This window comes from Hyla sarda, chromosome 8 (genome assembly GCF_029499605.1).
Source record: "Hyla sarda isolate aHylSar1 chromosome 8, aHylSar1.hap1, whole genome shotgun sequence".
Taxonomy (NCBI): domain Eukaryota; kingdom Metazoa; phylum Chordata; class Amphibia; order Anura; family Hylidae; genus Hyla; species Hyla sarda.
Window position 1 is genome coordinate 98,147,144 of NC_079196.1, and position 22,584 is coordinate 98,169,727.

At 41.2% G+C, this 22,584-nt stretch overlaps 1 protein-coding gene across 5 annotated transcripts in view; it reads left to right on the forward strand.

The window, feature by feature from the left end:
• STRADB (STE20 related adaptor beta) overlaps nucleotides 1–22,584 on the forward strand; it is a 91,705-nt gene that overhangs the window by 34,666 nt on the left and 34,455 nt on the right. For all 5 annotated transcript variants that reach the window (XM_056536272.1, XM_056536274.1, XM_056536270.1 and 2 more), the window contains one exon: nucleotides 458–562. In XM_056536272.1, coding sequence (XP_056392247.1) covers nucleotides 458–562 — 105 coding nt within the window. The remainder of the gene's footprint in view (nucleotides 1–457; nucleotides 563–22,584) is intronic.

Here is a 22,584-nt window from a genome sequence, read left to right on the forward strand (position 1 = left end):
TGCATGAAGGATATCAGAAAGCATTCGCATCTTTCAGGTTTAACAAACTCCATCTTTATTCCTTGCAGAAGTAAAGGAATCCTATGCAGCTCATGGTTTGAGGATGGGAGTACAGGACGCCGCAAACTCAGTGACAGCTGTTTCACCCTCATGTGCGGGCTTCATCAGACAAAGCCCACACATGCGGGTGAAACAGCTGTCATACCATACATATATTTTGTCACCCAATCTGTGGTTGGCCATTGCGAATTATGGCGTGTAATTTACAGAAATGGACACAAACAGCCTTTCTGTCCAATCAATTTTTTGTGTATGGCCAGCTTATAGTGATCAGAAATGTCTGCTTTGCTACATACCTATAAAATCTACTAGTTTGCTACTATATGACAGGAATTCATTAATATGGAATGTGTATCTGAAAAGATTTATATCCTTTAATATTCATTTTAATATTTAGGACCTCCATGGATACAATGTGAAGTCAGACATCTACAGTCTTGGGATCACTGCCTGTGAATTAGCTACTGGGCGTGTACCGTTCATGGACATGCACCGCACTCAGGTAAGCAACTGATGTCATGTTCCATGTACAACAAATATTCCACCATTTTGGTCCAAACCTTAACACATCAAAAACAATAAAGTCTGGTTCATGCTCTGGTTTTGTGTGCTTGGCTAGAGTGGTCATATAGCAAACAAACTTTGTCCTCAGATTTGATATTCAGGTTTTTTTTAGGCTGCTCATACACAGTAACATAGTTCATAAGGTATATAAAAGACAAACATCCATCAAGTTCAACCTTTCTCCATACTGGATCTCTACTGTGTTGATTCAGAGGAAGGCAAAAAACCTTTATGAAGCTGGTGCCAATTTCCCCGTACTAGGAGAAAAATTCCTTCACGGCTCCAAATATGACAATTGGAATAAATTCCTGGATCAACATTCTGTCCCTGTAAATGTAGTATCAAAATCTGTAATTTTATTACTCTACAGAAATGTATCCAGGCCCCTTTTGAACTCTTTTACAGAGTTCACTATGACCACTTCCTCTGGCAGAGAGTTCCGTAGTCTCTCCGCTCTTGCAGTAAAGAACCCTAGTCTGTGTTGGTGAAGAAACCTTCTTTCCTCTAAACATAGGGGATGCCTCCTTGTTATAGATACAGTCCTGGGTATAAATAGATTATTACAGTTATGATGCTGTTTTGCTGTACAGTTTTTCAGCCAAAACAAGGTGTGGACCATACTGAATTAGATAAAACAGATGCTACTTCTACTTTTTTTTTTTTTTTTTATCCACTCCACACCACACGTGCATTTTGTGTCTGTAATGACTTTGGCAAGAATGCATTAAAATGTCAGTTGTCACTCATTGTTTACATGCTCAATGGCATACAGTCACATTGGTATTGCCATGTGTGCATATTTGCCATATATAGATTGTTTTACAGTGTGCATTTTTTGGTCTATAAGATGTATTCAGGCTTTAGATAACAGAAAATTGGAAAAACATATTGTATATTATTTAAAACTTCTCTGTTGGAATAAAGAAGCGGACGGGTTAAAGGGGTTATCTGTCTCCAGGTTAGGTGTGGTTCTGCACCTCAGTTCCATTGAAGTGAATGGAGCCAAGTTCTAATGCCACACCCAAAGTGGAGACAGACAGGGAGCGGTCTTTGAAAGAAAAAAGGTCTGTTATTCAATTCTTGCATAACCAACTGGTGCCAGAAAGTTAAACAGATTTGTAAATTACTTCATTTAAAAATCTTAACTCTTCCAGTACTTATCAGCTGCTGTCTACTAAAGATATACTACAGAGAAATGTGTGACATTCTTTCCAGTCTGACCACAGTGCTCTTCTGACACCTCTGTCCGTGTCAGGAACTGTCCAAAGCAGGAGAGGTTTTCTACAGGGATATGCTTCTAATATGGATCGTTCCTGATACGGACAGAGGTGTCAGCAGAGAGCACGGTTGTCAGACTGAAAAGAATTACACAATTTTTCTCTGTAGTATATAGCAGCTGATATGTACTGGAAAGATTAAGATTTTGAAATAGAAGTAATTTACAAATCTGTTTAACTTTCTGGCACCAAATTATTCAACCGGAGTTCCCCTTTAATGCCATAAACTTTTCACAGGTCACAGAATAGAAAGATACAATAAAACTGATGCTGTGCCTCTTCCACATGCTTTGTTCTCTGCAGAAGATAAAAGGGAGGGTACCAGTCACCGAGGCACAGTAATAGCATAGCTTGATTTATACTTTCTGTTCATCATTACCTATGAAGAGAGGAGTAAGAATTACAGGACACTATCGATAGTGTGAGCAAGCTCCTTCTTTGGTTTAAAGTTCAGACCTCTGTAATAGTAACCTGTAATCACAGCCTTACTGTTCATAGTTTACTGCAGAGCAGGTAAATATCATGACAAGCACTTACCGTGTGCACTGTGCCCAAGCCAACAGTTTATTACAACCCTGAGGGAAGGGAGAGACCCAGGACTCCTGGTCAGGGCATGGGACACATTGAGTTTTCCACGTCTGGCTGCTACTGTCTCTTTATCACTTAGATTTATTTATTGCAGAAACATGCCAGGAAATGTAATCCTTACACTGCTTATGATCTAAAGCATGGAAAATGTACACATTTTCCATTACATTTTCTTGTTTCTATAAGGTTCTACTTCTGATTTTGGCTTACAAATACTGATGCAAAATACTGAGCCAAATTCTGCAATGTGAAACCAGCCTCAAAGGGGTACTCCCGTGGAAAACTTTTTTTTTTTTAATCGACTGGGGCCAGAAAGTTAAACAGATTTGTAAATTATGTCCGTAAAGAGAAATTAAATATCGGCACTCACCAGTGTGGCTGCAGGGTCTTCTTTATTGAGACATACTCACATGATGGCTGGACGAAGCACACCAAGTGTGCGAAACTAAAGCTCGGTCGCCACCACTTGTCCTCCCACCACCCCTTTCTTCTGTACCCCGAATGTGAGTATATCTCAATAAAGAAGACCCTGCAGCCACACTGGTGAGTGCCGATATTTCATTTCTCTTTACGGACATCATGAACTTTGCTTGCATTATCTGAGCACCACCTGAGGCATTACAGCTACACCAACTTCTACCTGCCATCCCACATCCAGTACACTCACGCAGTGCCGCACTACCTTCTATGTGAATTGAGATTTGTAAATTACTTCTATTAAAAAATCTTACTCCTTCCAGTACTTTTAAGGGGCTATATACTACAGAGGAAATGCTATTCTTTTTGGATTTCTCTGATGTCATGACCACAGTGCTCTCTGCTGACCTCTGCTGTCCATTTTAGGAACTGTCTAGAGCAGGAGAAAATCCCCATAGCAAACATATACTGCTCAGGTTCCTAAAATGGACAGCAGATGTCAGCAGAGAGCACTGTGGTCATGACGTCAGAGAAATCCAAAAAGAAAATAATTTCCTCTGTATTATACAGCCCCTAAAAAGTACTGGAAGGATTAAGATTTTTTAATAGAAGTAATTTACAAATCTGTTTAACTTTCTGGCACCAGTTCATTAAAAAAATAAAAAAGCTTTCCAGGGGAGTACCCCTTTAAGGAGACAGGAGCATCCAGAAAAGGGAGGGGTGTAACCCTAGGTGTCCATGCTAACCAGCCAGCCAATTTTTGTCCTTGCCTGATTAACATTTCTACCAACTGTCTGTTACCTGACCTGTGTTAACCTTTACTAGAGATGGTACCATATTCCACAATCTGCACACAAATGTTTTTGTGAGCAACGTAGTGGTGGCGGGGGTTGTCCATAAAGTCTAGTTCATTGGCCAGAAGGACATTGTCAGGCTCTGCTGGGGGAGCGGAACATCCCTGTTAAGTCCCAATCTCTGTGCAGCGAAACAGTCTATAACCAGACGCGTTTCGGGGAGCCACGTCCCCTTTTTCAATGGTTAGGGTAAGAAGACTGAGTCACTATAAATCTAGTGGTAGATCAGCCAGTGAGAATAAGAACAATAAAATCACAGTGAACACTTGATGAGTTCATTTAAACCAGACGGAACCTGTGTCTGTAGTTTATAGATCCAGTAATTCTCTCGTTTTCGGAGAGCATTGAAAATTTGGGGGTTCTTTTTGGTATACTCTCAATAGAGGTCAGAGTAATACAGTTAAAATCTTGATTATGATGTTGGATTATGATGTTGGGTTAGATGCCTTGAGACATTATGGAGTAAGAAGCCATTGATGGTGTTGTTTCTATGTTTGGTGACACTCTCACGCAGGCATCTAATGGTCCTATCAACATATTGAACCCCGCAAACACAGTCAAGCAGATAAACCACATATTGTGTAGAGCAATTAAGGAGGGTTTTAATTTGAAATGTTTCTCCTGTACTCCTGGAGGAGAATGTTTTAGCACAGTGATTAATATTAGAGCAGCATTTGCACCGAACATTACTGCATTTGAATGCACCAGATACTGATAGAAAATTACCAGTAGAGGGAGTATTTGTTCTACTTAAGTCTACTGGATGTTATAATATTACAGAGAGTTCTCCCACTTCTGAAACTGACCACAGGTTTAGCGAGGAGGGATTCTCACAAAAAAGGGTCACTCAGTAGTATAGACCAATGTTTATGCAGAATATCTTTTGATGTGCTTGTGTTCACGGGTATATGTAGTAATATAATTAGTGTTCCACTCTTGGTTGGTATTGTCAGTGCTTCTCTTAACCAGAGACTCCTCTTGGGACAGGGCACTAGCTCTCTTGTAGGAGGCCTTCACAATGGCACTAGGGTATTTTTTAGCCTTAAAGCAAGTTTTTAGAATACTACTTTGAGCTTTAAAATCACTATCGGAGGTACAGTTCCATACGCTTAAACTGTCTGTATAGAAGGTTCGTTCGCCTTTTTTTTTTTTTTTTTTTTTAACAACTTTTTATTTGGTTTTTATAAAACATAAACAGCACATGACAGCCAGGACAATCCCCCAGCATGCCAAAAGCAACCCTCAAAAGAGAGTGAGTAAACAGAGATATAGCATAATACCCATGACAAGAGTGTCTGTAACAGAGACTAGCGCTTCACTGCATAGATCCACACCCTCCGACACTGACAAAATCCCCCCTCACCTTCCACCCTCCCTCTCCTCCAGCGACCCTCCCAACCAAGGCAAGCACCACGTTATATAATAATTCTCCGGCCGGGGAGACCATAGGAATAACCCTAATGGAAATCAGAATGTGGTCAGTCACGGTACGACAAAGTACATTATGTGGAAAAGCGTAGCAGTTCACCCAAGACCCATAACACCTCTACTAGGTGTCCTGAACCCCCTCCCACCGAGTTCCAGTGTGAACTACAAAAAAACCTCCAACCTTTCCAGAGTACCTGCTATGGATCGCCTCAAATACCATGTGGTGTCCCTAAACGGAAGCATCACCCTACGCACCTCCTCCGCAGAAAGGAAGGATTCTATAAACCGCTTCCATTTAAAAAAAAAAAAAGGATTTGGCCGATTTCTCTTTCGTGCGACTCAAATCTGTTAGGTCTGTGAAAAGATAGCGTTTCATCTGAAGAAAAACCTCAGAAAGTGCAGGGGTAGTAGGTTGAAGCCAATGGGCCAAAAGACACTGCTTCGCTACCAAAAGAAATAAGTGCAACAGAAGAGAAATCGATAGATTCTCCGGGGGTATGTGTAAGACAATTTAAAGGTAAAATTTTAAGGGTCTAAAGGTACGGAAACATGAAGTTTCCCTCGAAGCGCCTCAAAAAGAGCAGCCCAAAATCTCGCCGATGAGGGGCATGACACTAAACCATGTAACAGGTCAGTCCTATTGTCCACATTTCGGACAATCCTCCAGGCGATCAGGATGGGAAGGTGTCCTAGGGAAGGTAAACCCATAAATCGCATGGTGCATTATCCGAAATTGAGTATCCCTCCATGATTCATTGCAGACAGCCTTTCTTACCTTCCCCCATCCCTCCAAAATAGGCAACGTTAAATCCTCTTGGGCCAGCTTCCTTTCCCAATATCGAAACAATGAAGCACAAGTTTCCTATGCACCACCCCGAGTCAAATGTCTATACAACCCCGATAAGGAATGCTATCTGCTGCAGAAATATATGTATCAAAGGAGGGTAGGTGCATGCTCTTTCACAAGATCACGTAACCTGGGGCGTAAAAAATGCCATAATCTGTCTATATGGCAGGGAGTGTTCAAGACCTAACTGAGTGCGTCCTAAGCTCATCAAAAGAAAGGTATCTAGGTTCAGTGGTACTCAGTAAATGACCTACCCGATGGATCCCTGCCTCCCGCCATCTGCGAAACATGCCGTTCTCCTGGCCAGCCTGGAATAGCCATTTTTTTTTATAATAAGAACTTGAAAAATCAAAATAACTATTGCTATCGACGGGGGAGGAGCGAGACGCTGCTCTGATCACCCGGTCCGCTGATCGGGTAGAAGATCCCGCGTATCTGATGTGTACCTGAGGAGGAGGAGGAGGAGGGCGAAACCAGATAGGAGAGGTAAGATAGGATACCGTAATACAAAGACAGGATTTTCAAAAAATTTGAGAAAGGCTGAATGAGGTGGAAGAGAAAGCCAAAGGGATGGAACACAAGGTAGACGAGACAGAGGTGGGTAAATTGTCAAAGATGTGCTAAAGTGAGCGATTTAGAAGATAGTGGGAGACGATCAAACATAAGAATAGTTGGGATCCCAGAAAAACAGAAGGAGAAGATTGCCGAGGGTTTGTAAAGAACTGGACATTTTTACAAACAAGGCCTTTCCAATCTATTCAAAGTAGAGAGCGCGCACAGGGTGCCATCAAAACCTCCTCTACCAGGTGCCCATCCAAGAAAAATGTTGGTTAGGTTACTATCTGCGGCAGACAGAGACTCAATTTTGAGGGCAGCTAGAGGAGTAGATAAAGAAATTGATGGTAGTAAAATAATGCTGTATCCTGATTATTTGTGGGCAACGCAGCAAGCTAGGTTAAAAAGAGGTTAAAGGGGTTCTCCGGTGCTTACACATTTTATCCCCTATCCAAAGGATAGGGGATAAGATGCCTGATCGCGGGAGTCCCGCAGCTGGGGGCGCCCGTGATCATGCACGCGGCCCCCCATTTGTAATCAGTCCCACACGCTCCGGGTCTGATTACGCTATCACGCCCCTTCCCGTAGGCTTGCATTGACGGGCGGAGCATGACGTCACACGCCGCCAGCCCTGCGGTCGACCGTAATCAGACCCGGAGCGAACACGCTCCGGGGACTGATTACAAACGGGGTGCCGCGTGCATGATCATGGGCGTCCCCAGCTGCGGGACTCCCGCGATCAGGCATCTTATCCCCTAAACTTTGGATAGGGTATAAGATGTGTAAGCACCGCAGTGCCCCTTTAAGAGCAGTAAACATTAGGTACTCGTTATTATTTCCGGCCAAACATAGTGATACATAAAGATAGTTTTTTTTGCCTCGGTAGAGGAAGCAAAACTGGCTGTGTGGGGGGCTCAAGATAGAGGAATTGTCGGAAAATGTTTGACAATTGTTTTGCGACTCTCTCTCCTATTACTTGAATGAGGGTATTGATATGGAATGTGAGGGGTTGGCGTATAGGGTGAGGCAGATGGCGGTCTATAAAGTGAGAGATAAACATTTACCAGGTATTATTTATCTATTTACATTTAACAAAGGACAAAACACAGATTTTACAGAGAAAGTGGATTGCAAAGCAATTTCACTCAACACACACCTGTTACTCTAAGGCAGTGGTTCTTAACCTTGGTGGAACTAGTGAACCCCACCAAATTCAAAACATAGGAGGTATATATTTAAGTATATATTTATACATAGGTGCACAAAATGAACAAAACCATTAAGAACAAAACCATGAAAACATGATTTTCACACAAAAACATAATGAATATTTACTGCAAATCAGTGTGACTTCTGCTGTTGTCTTTCAGAGACCAGTTCAGAAATGCGTGGCTTTACCTTGGCAAGTGCCACTCTCATGTCATTTTCGCAGCAATGGCAGAGTTCCCCCACATTAGGCAGACAGTGTTCCCCCACATTAGGCAGACAGTGTTCCCCCACATTAGGCAGGCAGTGTTCCCCCACATTAGGCAGGCAGTGTTCCCCCACATTAGGCAGGCAGTGTTCCCCCACATTAGGCAGGCAGTGTTCCCCCACATTAGGCAGGCAGTGTTCCCCCACAAAGGAAAGGAAAATGTGTAATTAAACAGCCTGACCATTTACTGCAAGATGGAGTTGCCTTAGGCATCATGAACACCAAACAAAAAGAGTATTTTCTACCTCGATCACCTAAATGTGCAATATTTCATGGATTTCCTAAAACACATAAAAATGTCTTTCCTCCGCCACTCCGACCCATCGTTGCGGGCATAGACTCGGTCTTAGAAAGAATAGGTGCCTGGCTAGACCACCTATTGCAGCCACTTGTTACTCGCACCATGGGGTATATCCAGGATACCAAAACTCTCCTGCAAGCCATGGATAAGATGTTTTGGGATGTCAATAACAAATGGATGTCTTGTGACGTCACAGCCCAATACACGTGTATACCACACAATAGGGCCCTTGAAGCTGTGCAGTACCACATGACCAAATATAGTAACTACTCTTCAACTTTGATTCAGTACACCCTAAAGGTTTTAACATTTGTGCTTTCAAACAACTTTTTTTTCATTAAATGGAAACTTCTTTCTTCAAAAAGTAGGATGCCCGATGGGTGCCAAATTTTCACCCTCTTTGGCCAATCTGTACATGTCCCACTGGGAGGAGGTCTACCTGTATTCGGCCGTCAATCCCCATCGCCAGTCGGTGGGGTGGTACGGCTGATATATAGACGACTTCCTCCTCGTGTGGACAGGCAGTCAGGAGGAGGCACTTTCGTTTTTTTTATTTTTTGAACTGCAACAATTTTAATTTACAATTCACATGCAACCTGGAGAACAACTCCATACATTTTATGGATGTCACACTCATAGGTGACAACATGACTAAAACCATACACACCAGTTCTTATTGTAAACCAACGTCAAGGAAATGCCATCCTCCATGCTCAAAGCTGCCATCCGTCACATACAGTAAAAAATCTGCCAATTGGAGAATTCATAAGGGCCAAACGGGCATCTTCCACAACACAATCGTACAATAAAACTACACATGAAATCAATAAACAACTTACAGAACGTGGATATCTACCATCCATTCTACACCGAGCCAAGGCCATCACATCTTTAGCACCTCAAAAAAGTCAAATGCTCTGAACATATATCTAATTCATCATCAAGCAAAATAACTTTTTCCACAGCTTATTCAGTAGACTTTGATAATGTTCGAAATATTATTCTAAAGCACTTACCCTTGTTACATCAAGACTCCAACACAGCGAGCATATTACATCAGGGCATCAGATTTGTGGCCAAACGGGCAAAATCTCTCAGAGATAAACTATCACTTAGTGAGTATCGAGGAACAGAAACCAATACCACCTGGTTATCTACAACAGGATTATTTATATGTGGTCAATCACAATGCTCCATGTGTAAATTTGTCACCAGTACACATACATTTTCATCTACAGTCACGAAGAGCACCTTTCAAATAAAAGGATTCATGAACTGTAATTCTCATCACCTGGTATATCTAGCAACGTGCAATCTTTGTGCACTACAGTATGTAGGGTGCACAACCAGAAAACTTAAAGTAAGAGTGGCTGAGCATATGAGGGGTATGACATCTCTAGATTTTGTAAATAGAAGCTCATCTGGCCTCACTAAACATGTCAGGGACACACACTCGGGTGACTCATCCTGTATTTCTATAATAGGGATAGAGAAGGTCCATCAACCCCGGCGAGGAGGCGATTGGGCCAGACTGGTGTTTGCACGGGAGGCATACTGGATTTTATCCCTGGACTCCCGTGCACCTAACGGTCTGAACTATCGCAATGATTTAATGTACATATATTAATCATTCATGTCATTTTATTTTAGCATGTCACTATTTTGTACAGTCTTGATACATGAGTACCTCTATCCATGTGTTTCTAATATCATGTACATCACATATGATCACATATATGTTTTGGTTATGTTAGAGTTACCTTAGCGACTGCAGTCGTAACTTATATTCTATTCATGTTGTCAGTGGCTATTGCAGCAATTATAAGTTAACTTACATGTATGGACACTATGTTGTGTCCTATTTATTTTCCATGGACATACCATTTGTGTCCTTTAGTGTGGTACTCACTATGTTTCATTTGTATTTAGCATTTTCCATGTTTCCATCCCTTAATTATGCCCAGGCACATGTTTGGCCTATGTTGCTAAGGGTTACTACAGTATTTGCAGACGCATTTTATATCTACTTTTCTAGTGGCTCCTGCAGTAATCACAGTAACATCCTTGTTTTCATTTATCCATCTTTTATTTTTATGCATTGTGATAGTTCTGATCTATTTGTGAATACATAATGTCTATTTTTGATACATTGTTGGTGGCCCATTATGGTCTGTGGTCCGCTATTGAAACTGTCCTACACACATGCATGTATCTTGTGTTATACATTGAGCATTTTCTTCTTTTTTATGTGGGGCCAGTTTGTAGCGCCCCGGACCTGAGTTGCCTTAGGTTACCACAGGTGCCACACTCACATCATACCATGCATCTACTTTAAAATTAGCCATTCATGTCATTTCAGCATGTCACTACTTTATGCATTCTTGACACTCGAGTACCTCTATTTCATTTATTTATTTATTTGTTTCTAATATTATGTTTATCTCATATGATTAGATATATATTTGGTTATGTTACTTAGAGTTACCTTAGTGATTGCAGCCGTGACCTATATTCTTTTCATGCTGTCAGTGGCTACTGCAGCAATCACAATACATGTTTATTTGCATGGACATTATGTCTTGCTATATTTATCTTTCATGGACACAACATTGGTGTCCTTTTGTGTGGTATTGGCTATGTTTCATTTGTATAAAGACATTTCTCCGTTTCCATTTTTTAACTATAGGTACATGTATGGTTTACGTTGCTAAGGGTTACCACAGTGATCGCAGCCATATTTCACATCCTATCTAATTTGTCAGTGGCTACTGCAGCAATTCCAATATCATCATTGTCTTCATCTATCCATTTATTATTTTCATGCATTGCCATAGATCTGATATACTTGTGAACACTTAATGTCTGCTTTATCCTGGGTTGATACTCTGTTGGCGGCATGTTACGGTCTGTGGTGCGCTATTGGAACTGTCCCACACATATGCGTGTATTCTGTGATATATAGAACATTGTTTCTTCTATGTGGGGCTAGTTCATAGCGCCGAGGTCTTGCAGGCGTAACCAGGTGTGATCATTAATTTTGTTTTTTCCACCAGCATATATAAACCCTGTCTTTACCATTCTCTTTTAGCCATGATTAAGGGCTCTTCTGTAGCTCAAAACGCGTTGTCGTGTTGGTTTTAGGGGCTTGTCCCCCCCTTTTCCCTCCCTTTTTTTTTTGTTTGTGATCGATTTTGGATCATTTTAACATAAGTTATTAAAAGCTATGTCTTATCCTCTTCTACATCCTGAGAGCTGGATTCCCTTTGTCTGTAGTGTTCCCCCACATTAGGCTGGCAGTATGTTCCCCCACATTAAGCTGGCAGTATGTTCCCCCACATTAGGTGCAATATAGTCCGCCACATTAGGCTGGCAGTATGTTCCTCCACATTAGGTGCAATATAGTCCCCCACATTAGGCCGTCAGTATAGTCCCCCCACATTAGGTGCAATATAGTCCCCCACATTAGGTGCAATATAGTCCCCCCACATTGGGCTGGCAGTATGTTCCCCCACATTAGGTTGGCAGTATAGTCCCCCACATTAGGCCAGCAGTATGTTCCCCCCAAATTAGGTGCAATATTGTCCCCCACGTTACGTTGGCAGTATAGTCCCCCACATTAGGTGCAATATAGTCCCCCACATTACGTTGGCAATATAGTCCCCCACATTACGTTGGCAGTATAGTCCCCCACATTACGTTGGCAGTATAGTCCCCCACATTACGTTGGCAGTATAGTTCCCCCCACATTTGGTGCAGTATATTCCCCCACAGACATACAGCCTCCAGCCATACAGGATGGCTGGAGGCGGTATGCCTGTGTACTGCCCCACTTCAGTGTTCCGATCACCGCTCCTCGGGGCCGGCCATAGCAGGACCGGAGGATCGGGGGTCGTATCACCAAAGCTGACGCGCCGCTGGTAAACACTTACCAACTGCCAGCGGTCCTTCTTGCTTCTTCTCTGCGCTCCTCTGCCATGGGCGCATGCATGGGACGTGACGTCCCTGCGTGCGCTAGTTCCTGGCGATCCCTGCATTTTTAAAGTAAGCAGGGACTTAACAGAGGCATCCCTGTGTTCTGAAAGCATCTTTCGGAACACAAGGATGTCCCGAGGCAAAAACACCCGGCGGGCCTCCCTGCCGAACCCCGGAGACTGCCTCACCGAACCCCTGGGGTTTGATCAAACCCAGGTTCAGAACCACTGCTCTAAGGTAAGTGTGTTAATTCATAAAGGGTTGAAGGCAGAAGTGTTAAATTCAAAAGTAGATAAAGGAGGAAGATACGTGTTTCTGGTATTGAGTTTGGAGGGAAGAAGACAGCTGTTCGCCTTCGTCTATGTGCCGTCCCCCCCCCCCCCCCCCCCTTCTCATCTGGAGTATTTAAGGAATTATGTGGGTATGCTAACGTTAAGGAGGTATTACAATCATGGTGATAGGTGACATTCATGCAGTAATGAATGAAGGAAAAGATAGGTTAAGGTTAGGGAGACATTCTGAATGGTGGAATAACAGGATCAAAAAAAATTGTGGTAGAATTGGGATGGGTGGACTACTGGAGAGAGAGAAAGAGAGAGAGAGAGAGACCCAGACAAACCCAATAGTATATTCATGTTATAACAAATCCAAGAAAACACTATCCCGCATAGATATGAATGTGGGTGATAAGGAGATCATGCCAAGGATAGAAGATATAAAATATGAACCCCGGAGTATATCGGATCATGCACCGTTAATGCTTCAAATGGCAACTAAAAAGACACAGCAGATAATAATGAGAATAGATCCATTCTAAATAGAAGTATGGGGCGAAGATAATGAAATAGGTGATAAAATACGAGAATATTTCAAGATTAATGATGGAGCAGCCTCAGAGTGGATTGTCTGGGATGCCTTTTTAAGGTGTTATTGCGAGGCATCTGCAAGGAAAAAATTGTGAAGATGAAGAAAAAAGCAAAGCTACAAGAGGAGGTTAGAAGGGAAGTAGATGAAGCATAACAGCATTTTATAGAAACCAGATTAGAAAAAGATAGAAGAGAGTGGGAGGAGGCAATAGAGAGGTATAAAGAGCTACTAGCAGCAAAGGCTAAAAAAAAAAGTAATATTCCAGTCTGAGCAGAAGAGATATCTAGAAGGGGGAAAGCCGGAAAGATGGTTATAAAAAGATAAAACAGTGATAGCGGCTGTTAGAGAAAATGGGGGACGGATAGTAAGAGAACAGAAAGAAATTACCAAGGTTTTCTTAGATTTCTATAAGGAGTTAAATACCTCACAACTGACAGTAGAACTAGATGATATACAAAGATATGTTGATGAATGTTAATTATCAAAATTAACAAAGGAAGATGCTGAAATATTGGAGGGTGAAATTCCAAAAAGTGGGGTGTGGTAGGTGTTAAAAGAAGCACCTAGATCAAGAGGCCCAGTCCCAGAGGGGAACTCTACCCTCCTCAATGAAAGAGGCAGTGATAACGCTTATTTTGAAGCCTGGGAAAGATGAACATGAACCTGATGCGTATAGGCCAATCCGGCTGCTAAATACAGATATGAAGACCTTAGGAGTTAGATTGGCAAAGGTAATGCCTTCGCTATTATCGAATGATCAATGTGGATTTTATGAGTGATAGAACAACGGCGGACAATGTGAGAAGATTGTTCGGAAATCTGCAGATGGAAGGGGAAAAGTGGGACCGCTCCATCTTGTCATTGGACGCAGTTAAGGCCTTTGACAGGGTGAAGTGGTCCTTCCTTTGGACTGTAATGAGGGTATACGGGTTCGGAGAAGGGTTTATGAAGTGGATGGGAATTTTGTATGGTTCCCCCAGAGCAGTAACTTTTGGTAAATGGGGCTCAGTCAGGATTTCAGTTAACTAGGGGAGCTAGACAGGGCTGCCCCTGTCCCCCACATCTTTTCCCTTTACATTGAACCATTAGCAACAAGAATAAGAAATATGGGGTTTGGATGTTGGGGGACAGGGGACACAATATCACTCAGATGACATGCAGATGACATCTTGTTATACATTCGGAACACGCAACAGGTGTTAGAGGGTATTATAGAGAAAATAGAAGAGTTTGGGGAAAAATCGGGTTTGAGCATAAATTGGAATAAAACTGTATTGATGCCATTGGATAAACAAATATCTCATAAGAGATTGAAGATAATAGGAAAGGGCGATTTGCGGCGATCGCCGACATGGGTGGGGGTCCCCCCAGGAATTTGCACGGGATGTTGCACAAATATGTTTCACAAATTTTTGAAGGTGGGAAACTCGGATCGTGTGAGGATCTGAGTGCACAATATAAAATTCCTAACAATATAATGTCGTTATTTAGATATGCACAACTAAGGGAAGCAGTGAAAAAATAGATAAGAGGAATTGAGAATCCACGAGTGTTTGATAATGAGGGTCTTAAGGGAAGGAACAAATAAAAAAAATTATCTCTAAATTGTGAAAAATCAGGGATTGATAAAGGAATGGGAAAATTATATAGGAAAAGTAACAGAGAAGGAATGGAGGGAAATTTGGGAAGAGAATTCGAACACTATTAAAAATGGTTCACATAGGATTACACAATTTTTTATAACACACAGGTTGCATTATACGCCGCAACTTATGGCAAAAATAGACAAATCAAAAAAACAACATAAGTGTCCAAAATGTGATAGTGAAGGAATGGCATTCTTCCATATGTATTTCGATTGTCCGATGCTCAAGGAATTCTGGTTGAAGGGGATAAGGATGATGGAGGGAAGGTTAGAGTTAGAGGAGGGAGATAAATTAACAACCTGGCTATTGGGTGGAGGAAGGAAGAAGGATGGATAAGGCTTTAAGAGGTTTTAAGAAAAGTGCAATTTGTACCCAGACTTTTAGTAGCGAGAAAATACATGTCTAAGGAAGTCCCAAATATTGATGAATTTAATGCTACAGTCCGCAAGATGGTACATTTTGCGTTTAAATGGGCTGTTAAGGCCAGATGCTTGTCAAAATTCCATGCAATCTGGGATAATTGGATTAAAGGTATGACTGAGAGAGAGAGAGAGAGAGAGTGTTTAGTAGAGAATTTTAGATAAATTATGATATTAAAAATTATTAGTTTTCTCCTTCTGCTATGGGGGGGGGGGGTGTTTTTGGAAGGGTAGAGGGGGGGGGGGTTGTCAGGTGATTATTGCTTTGTAAGGGGAGGTGCTCTTTCCGACCAAAGATAAACCCTAATGATAGAATATAGTGGAATGTAGGAATTGTAAGATTTTTTTTTTTTCTTCCCAGTCTTTCCTCTCCCCTCAGTGGAATGGATGCTGAGGGATTAGGGGCCCTTCCACGAAACTTAATGAAGGGATGAATGAAGATTTGCCTTCATTAAAAAATTGAAAAAGCTGCACAACAGTTTAGTCTGCAAAATAAGATGAGTTGAGTGAATAGTGGTTTCTCCTCAAGCTTGTTGATCCTGGAGGGTGTGTAATAAACATACCATCAGTAGATCACGAGAGAGTCAGGAAGGAAGGTGGCACGGAAGGGCAACATACCTTGCTGACAAGGGGAGTAAGCTAAATTAGATGGAAATATAAGAGATGGGATATATTCTTGAAAATAATAAGCAGTTGGAAATAGGAGGAAAAGGATGGTTGTGAAAATGGAAAGAGGTGAAGTGAGTTGTGTGGCAGGGCTCAAATTGAACGTTAGAAATTGGAAGATGAGAGAGATTGGGAGGGGGGAGGAAGAAGGGAGAGGGAAAACATAATTTTTCCTTATCCAAAGGGAAAAAGAAAGGAAAGAGAGAGGATAAATACATATAAAAGACAAAGGCAACATTTTTTTTTTTTTAGGGATTATTGATACAAGTAACTCCAACATATGTGGATGATGTGGGTTGGACAGGGCACTGGACCCAGATTTGAGAATTGTAATGGGGTGGGGGGGGGGGGGCGGTTGTATTCTTTTATAATATGTGAAGCTATTGATGGAATAATTTGTTGAAGAATTTATAATTATTGTAATTGAAATTTAATAAGATTTAAAGAAAAAAAACAATAAAACTATTGCTATCGACTTCTTTGAAAAAAAGTCTTAGTGTTCAATTTTCCTAGGCCAGTGTGGAAGACCACTACGTCAAAGAACTCGGCATCATCCTTCTAGACATTCTGTGTGATTTGGAGACCCCATGAATTATTGTTAAGAGAAGATAAAAATTTGTCAAGTAAAACCATAGAACCCTTCCAAATAAAAAAATATATCATCTATGAATCGCTTGTAGCATACACAGTAGTGGAAGAGATGGTGAGAGTAAATGACGGACTCTTCAAACAGGCCCAAAAATAAGTTAGCAAAACTTGGTGCTACTCGAGACCCCATTGCGGTGCCTGTATGGTGTGCATAAATATTATTTTGAAATTGGAAATAGGCAAAAAGAAGTGGAGATAATTAGTGTCCACACACGGTCATGCAGCTCCCAGGAATATAATAATGAAAAGGAAGGGCGGAGTGTATTAAAACTTAACTTTTAAGAAATCTGTGGTTAAGACACATAGATATAGTGTAATGTAAATATATATATATATAAGACGTGGGATGCTGATGCTGTCCCACCTTCATACACACAGGATAGACTGCCAGTTAAGAAAATTAATCGATTGTTCAATTCATATTAAAGCAACACACTGCAGGTCATATAAGTGTCAATAATGTACTGAGCCCTTGCCCTTGGGCAAGGGCTCAGTACGTTACTGACACTTATATGACCTGCAGCGTGTTGCTTTAATGTGAATTGGGGTCATCAGTACTAGGTGTCATTTAGACAGTCGATTAATTTTCTTAACTGGCAGTCTATCCTGTGTGTATGAAGGTGGGATCAGCATCAGCATCCCACGTCTTATATATATATTTACATTACACTATATCTGTCTTGACCACAGATTTAATAAAAGTTGAGTTTTAATACACCCCCCCCCCCCTTCCTTTTCGAAATTGGAAATAGAGTTATAAATGTATTGTAAGCCTTTAAGGATTTCCTAAAAAGTGTGCTGCAGCATCAATCCCCAATTCATGGTAAATCACAATGTAAAGTGACGTAATGTCCATGGTTACAAAAACATATTCATTCTTCCAATCCACATTTAAAATACATGATATAAAATCAGTGGTGTCTTTAAGATAAGATCTCAGATTAAAAACATATTTGTGCAGTAAAAGGTCTAAATAATGAGACAAGTTGGAAGATACAGAATTAATCCCGGGAGACTATAGGACGTCCGGGCAGGTTAGTGCTGTTTTTATGTACCGTACTTTCAATGGATAGAGAATAGCAGGCGGCACTCCAGGTACTTGTGCAATAACATCGCTTCTTTATTTGCTTGATTAGCAGGTTACAGCAGAGCGGAACACACCAACAGTTTCACGCTGTTTTTATGTACCTTTGGTAGGTAATAAAATATAGGAAGGGCTGGTTCCCTTAGGAGTATAAAATCACTTTCAGATTTATTGAGTGTGCCTACTTGAAAACCCTCTGTTAATTTTAATTCCTGTGCATATTTCTTGGTTGGGTCAGATGGTAGGATATTGTAATATTTTGTGTCTGACAGAAGCAGATATGCTTCTGCAATGTAGTCATCTATATTTAGGATAACCATACCACCGCCCTTATTGACTGGTCAGATGACTATCTGTGTTGTCTGCTAGTTGCTTAAGACCTCGCTGTTCTATGTGGGAGAGGTTGTTTTTGTAGGTAGAACTATTCTTAGTTAGTTTTTCCAGGTCCTGGAATACCAGGCTGGAAAAGGTTTCTAGGAAACTACCCCATAACTGGAGGACGTAGAAACCTGATTTGGGTTTAAGGTTGGTGTGGATAGGTGTACACACACCAATGTCAAATACTTCTAGCTGGTCCGATCTGGACTCAGCATCCCCCTTAATGTTGAAGAATCTTTTAACAGTAAGTTTCCTAATGAAGTTATTTACATCGATAAAAAGGTCAAAGCTATTCGCTCGACTGGTGAGACAAAAGGAAAGGCAACGCTTAAAGTGTGTCAGATCCAACAAAAAAACTTTTATTTTAATATATCACTCAGTACCTAATCCTGACCATGTACATCTAGTTTTTATGTGTCTAGCACCTTTATTTTTTTATTACACTTTTAATTTAGCTCACTAGTCTGAATTCCTCTCAAAGGGAGGGGGCGTGGCCTTACTGTGCAGGTCTCTGCTAGAGATGAGCGAACTTACAGTAAATTCGATTCGTCACGAACTTCTCGGCTCGGCAGTTGATGACTTTCCCTGCATAAATTAGTTCAGCTTTCAGGTGGGCTGGAAAAGGTGGATACAGTCATAGGAGACTCTTTCCTAGGAATGTATCCACCTTTTCCAGCCCACCGGAGCACCAGAAGGCTGAACTAATTTACCCAGGATAAGGCATCAACTGCCGAGCCGAGAAGTTCGTGACGAATCGAATTTACTGTAAGTTCGCTCATCTCTAGTCTCTGCCCCTCCCTCAGTATGCTGTCTGCTCACATCTCCCCTAGCATTAGCAAAACTACAACTCCCAGCTTGTCCTCACTGACAGTAGCGGGACACAAGCTGACAGTGGGAGGATTTTTCCTCTAGCTGTGAGCCCTGTGCTCACAGCTGTCAATCAAGGAAGGGTGTCCATGATGTAGGTGATGACGCATGGACACAGCAGGACTAGTATGTGTCCAAGCAAGCAGGGAGGCACTTCTTTGACTGGCTTTTTCAGTATGAAATACTGAAAATTTTCTAATGAAAACAATTGCAAAACCTATTGGTTTTGCATGCTTTACAACATATCAAAGGTTTTTGTGTCTGACAGTGCCCATTTAAAGGGGTATTCCAGGCCAAAACTTTTTTTTATATATCAACTGGCTCCGGAAAGTTAAACAGATTTGTAAATTACTTTGATTAAAAAATCTTAATCCTAGCAATAGTTATTAGCTTCTGAAGTGGAGTTGTTTTTTTCTGTCTAACTGCTTTCTGATGACTCAATTCCCGGGAGCTGTGCAGTTCCTATGGGGATATTCTCCCATCATGCACAGCTCCCGGGACGCGACATCATCATTGAGCAGTTAGACAGAAAACTTCAGAAGCTAATAACTATTGGAATGATTAAGATTTTTTTAATAGAAGTAATTTACAAATCTGTTTAACTTTCCGGAGCCAGTTGATATATAAAAAAAAGTTTTGGCCTGGAATACCCCTTTAACAGTATCTAGATTGGTGGACCCTTGTGTTTTATTCCTTCTTCTCTTGTCTTCTCTCACTTCTATTTCTGACACATCCTCATCTCTGCATTATTTTCTCTTTAGACCCAGTGGTAAGGCTATCTCGATAAATTCCATAGGGGGAACTTTCTGGAGGACTTAGACTGGGGGAGACTTCAGTACCCTGGTGGGAGGGTCTAAAAAAAAAAAGTGGTGTTATAATTGGAGATGGAGTGATTCAATAGAGGGATGGCTCCCAGTGCTGGAGGGTGTGTGTCCAAGGAGGGGTGTTCAAGAGGAGTTAAGAATTGTTGGGTAGGCGGTTGTGTAGAGGTAGAAGGAGGAGTGTTTACATGGAGTGTCAGCAATGAGCTTTCTAAAAGGGATTCATTGTCAGATTAAGAAAAACGGTACGAGAGGAGGCAGTTATTGTGACTACGGGATAAAGTGTTTGGGGAAATGAAGTTCAGAAGTTCTTGTGGTGGATTTGTAGTAAGCGATTTGTTGGTAAAAAAACGCTTCTCAAAATGTGGGGGGACAGTTGTTAGGACTGTGGGGTAATGTGTTAGTAGAAATGGAGTTCAAGAGATCTTGGGGTGGATTAATGATACTGGATGACTTTCTTTTGGGCTTAGCTGTATTAAAAGACTTTACAGAATGTGGTTTGGGTGTAATCTGTGAATCCTGGTGGGATGCACCCCTTGGCCGCTAGTTCCGGAAAAACGGAGGGGTATGCAGTCAACTGGAAATAGTAGCACCAGACCGATCTCTATTGAAACCATGGTGTGGAACATCTAGTTTGTCTGGAAATTTAGATGGTACGGAGGGGGGCCTGATGACCTGAACCCCTTGGGCAGATCTGTTGGATCTAAAGGTTTTAGTGGTGCCTGCTTTGTAATTGATCTTATTACATGCCTGGTTGGGGAGGGGATGGGTTTCTCAGACTTTAGCCAATATTTTATATTATTGTGGTGGTAGCCATCCCTATCCCTGTGAAGTTTGGTAAGTTTTTTATGCATAATCTCCCTCTGCAGTTTTTGCATTTTCTAATTATAAGAAGAATACCAATCAGAATATTCAGGTAAGTGCTGAAGCTTAGACAGAGCAAAAATACAGGCATCTATTTTATTCCACAACCGAATCCCTTTTTTCAGACAAAAAACGTAAAAGAATTGAAGAGCAAGTGTTCAGAGCGTCCTCCCATTTACTACCAAAGGTGGAGTCCTCTTTAAAGGAGGCAATAGGTCTCAGTCTTAGGCCTCTTGGAATAAGTTTTTCAGTCAAATATATTTTCAAAAAAGAATAAGAAGATCAATAACAAGAAAGATCACGTTGATGATGTATTTCTTCTATGGATAATTTTTTTTACTTAAAAAAGGAATGTTTTCATCTGCTCAAATTCGCTGATTGTAACAGTACCTGGTGGGCCATCTGGGGCATTTTCTGCTCCCAAGGATAGAGTTGTTGTCACCTTAGAATCAAATAATATGTTCCCCTTGTTCAATCTTGTGTTCTTCAGGTCCATGATTGCAAATGTAGAGCGGGTCGGTCACCTCAGTCATAGCAAATGGCAGGTGAATCAGAATCTGTCGGAATAAAAAAAAAAAAAGGAAGACAGATACCTGCGCCTCGTGTATTACCCTAAGAGTATCAAGTAATGGGTCGGATTGGTGACCCACGAACCATGTAGATGGCCGCTCACCTTAAAATAGAATAGTGCAAGCCTCTTGCCCCAGGGATAATTGGGTACTAAAAGTTGAAGTCGCTGCTCAGCCTTTTGGGTTGCAGGAATAAGCCATCTGCTGTCCTGGAGTGAAAAAACTGGAAACAAGACCCCTCATAACTATTTCCAATTTCAAAATAATATTTATGCACAACACACAGGCACCATTTACTCTCACCATCCCTTCCAATACTGTGTATACTACAAGCGATTCATAGATGATATATTTTTTATTTGGAAGGGTTCTATGGTTTTACTTAACAAATTTTTATCTTCTCTTAACAATAATTCATGGGGTCTCCAATTCACACAGAATGTCTAGAAGGATGATGCTGAGTTCCTTGATGTAGTGGTCTTCCACAATGGCCTAGGAAAATTGAGACTTGAACACTAAGACTTTTTTCAAAGAAGTCGATAGCAATAGTTTTTTGTTCTTTAAATCTTATTATTTCAATTACAATAATTAAACATTCTTCATGAAATTATTCCATCAGTATCTTCACATATTATAAAAGAATACAACCCCCCCCCCCCCCCCCATTACAATTTTCAAATCTGGGTCCAATGCCCTGTCCAACCCACATATATTCATAGTAACATAGTTCATAAGGTTGAAAAAAAGACCAGAGTCCATCAAGTTCAACCTATAACCCTAATAAGTCCCTATTGAGTTGAGTTCATCCAGAAGAAGGCAAAAAAACCTCATACTAGAGGTAAAAATTCCTTCCCGACTCCAAATATGGCAGTCAGAATAAATCCCTGGATCAACCTTCTGTCCCTATAAATCTAGTATACATAACCAGTAATGTTATTACTCTCCAAAAATGCATCCAGACCCTTTTTGAACTCTACAGAGTTCACCATGACCACCTCCTCCGGGAGAGAATTCCACAGTCTCACTGCTCTTACAGTAAAGAATCCCTGTCTGTGCTGGTGTAGGAACCTTATTTCCTCTAGACGTAGAGGATGCCCCCTTGTTATCGATACAGTCCTGGGTATAAATAGATCATGGGAGAGATCTCTGTACTGTCCCCTGATATATTTATACATTGTTACTAGGTCTCCCCTAAGCCTTCATTTTTCTAAACTAAATAACCCTAATTCTGATAATCTTTCTGGGTACTGTAGTCCTCCCATTCCCCGTATTACTCTGGTTGCTAGTCTTTGAACCCTCTCCAGCTCCACTATATCTTTCTTGTACACTGGTGCCCAGTACTGTACCCATTCATGTTACTTGTATCGATAATCCTTTTAAAAAAAAGTCCCTACAAAACTTTGCCTTTTTCTTTTATA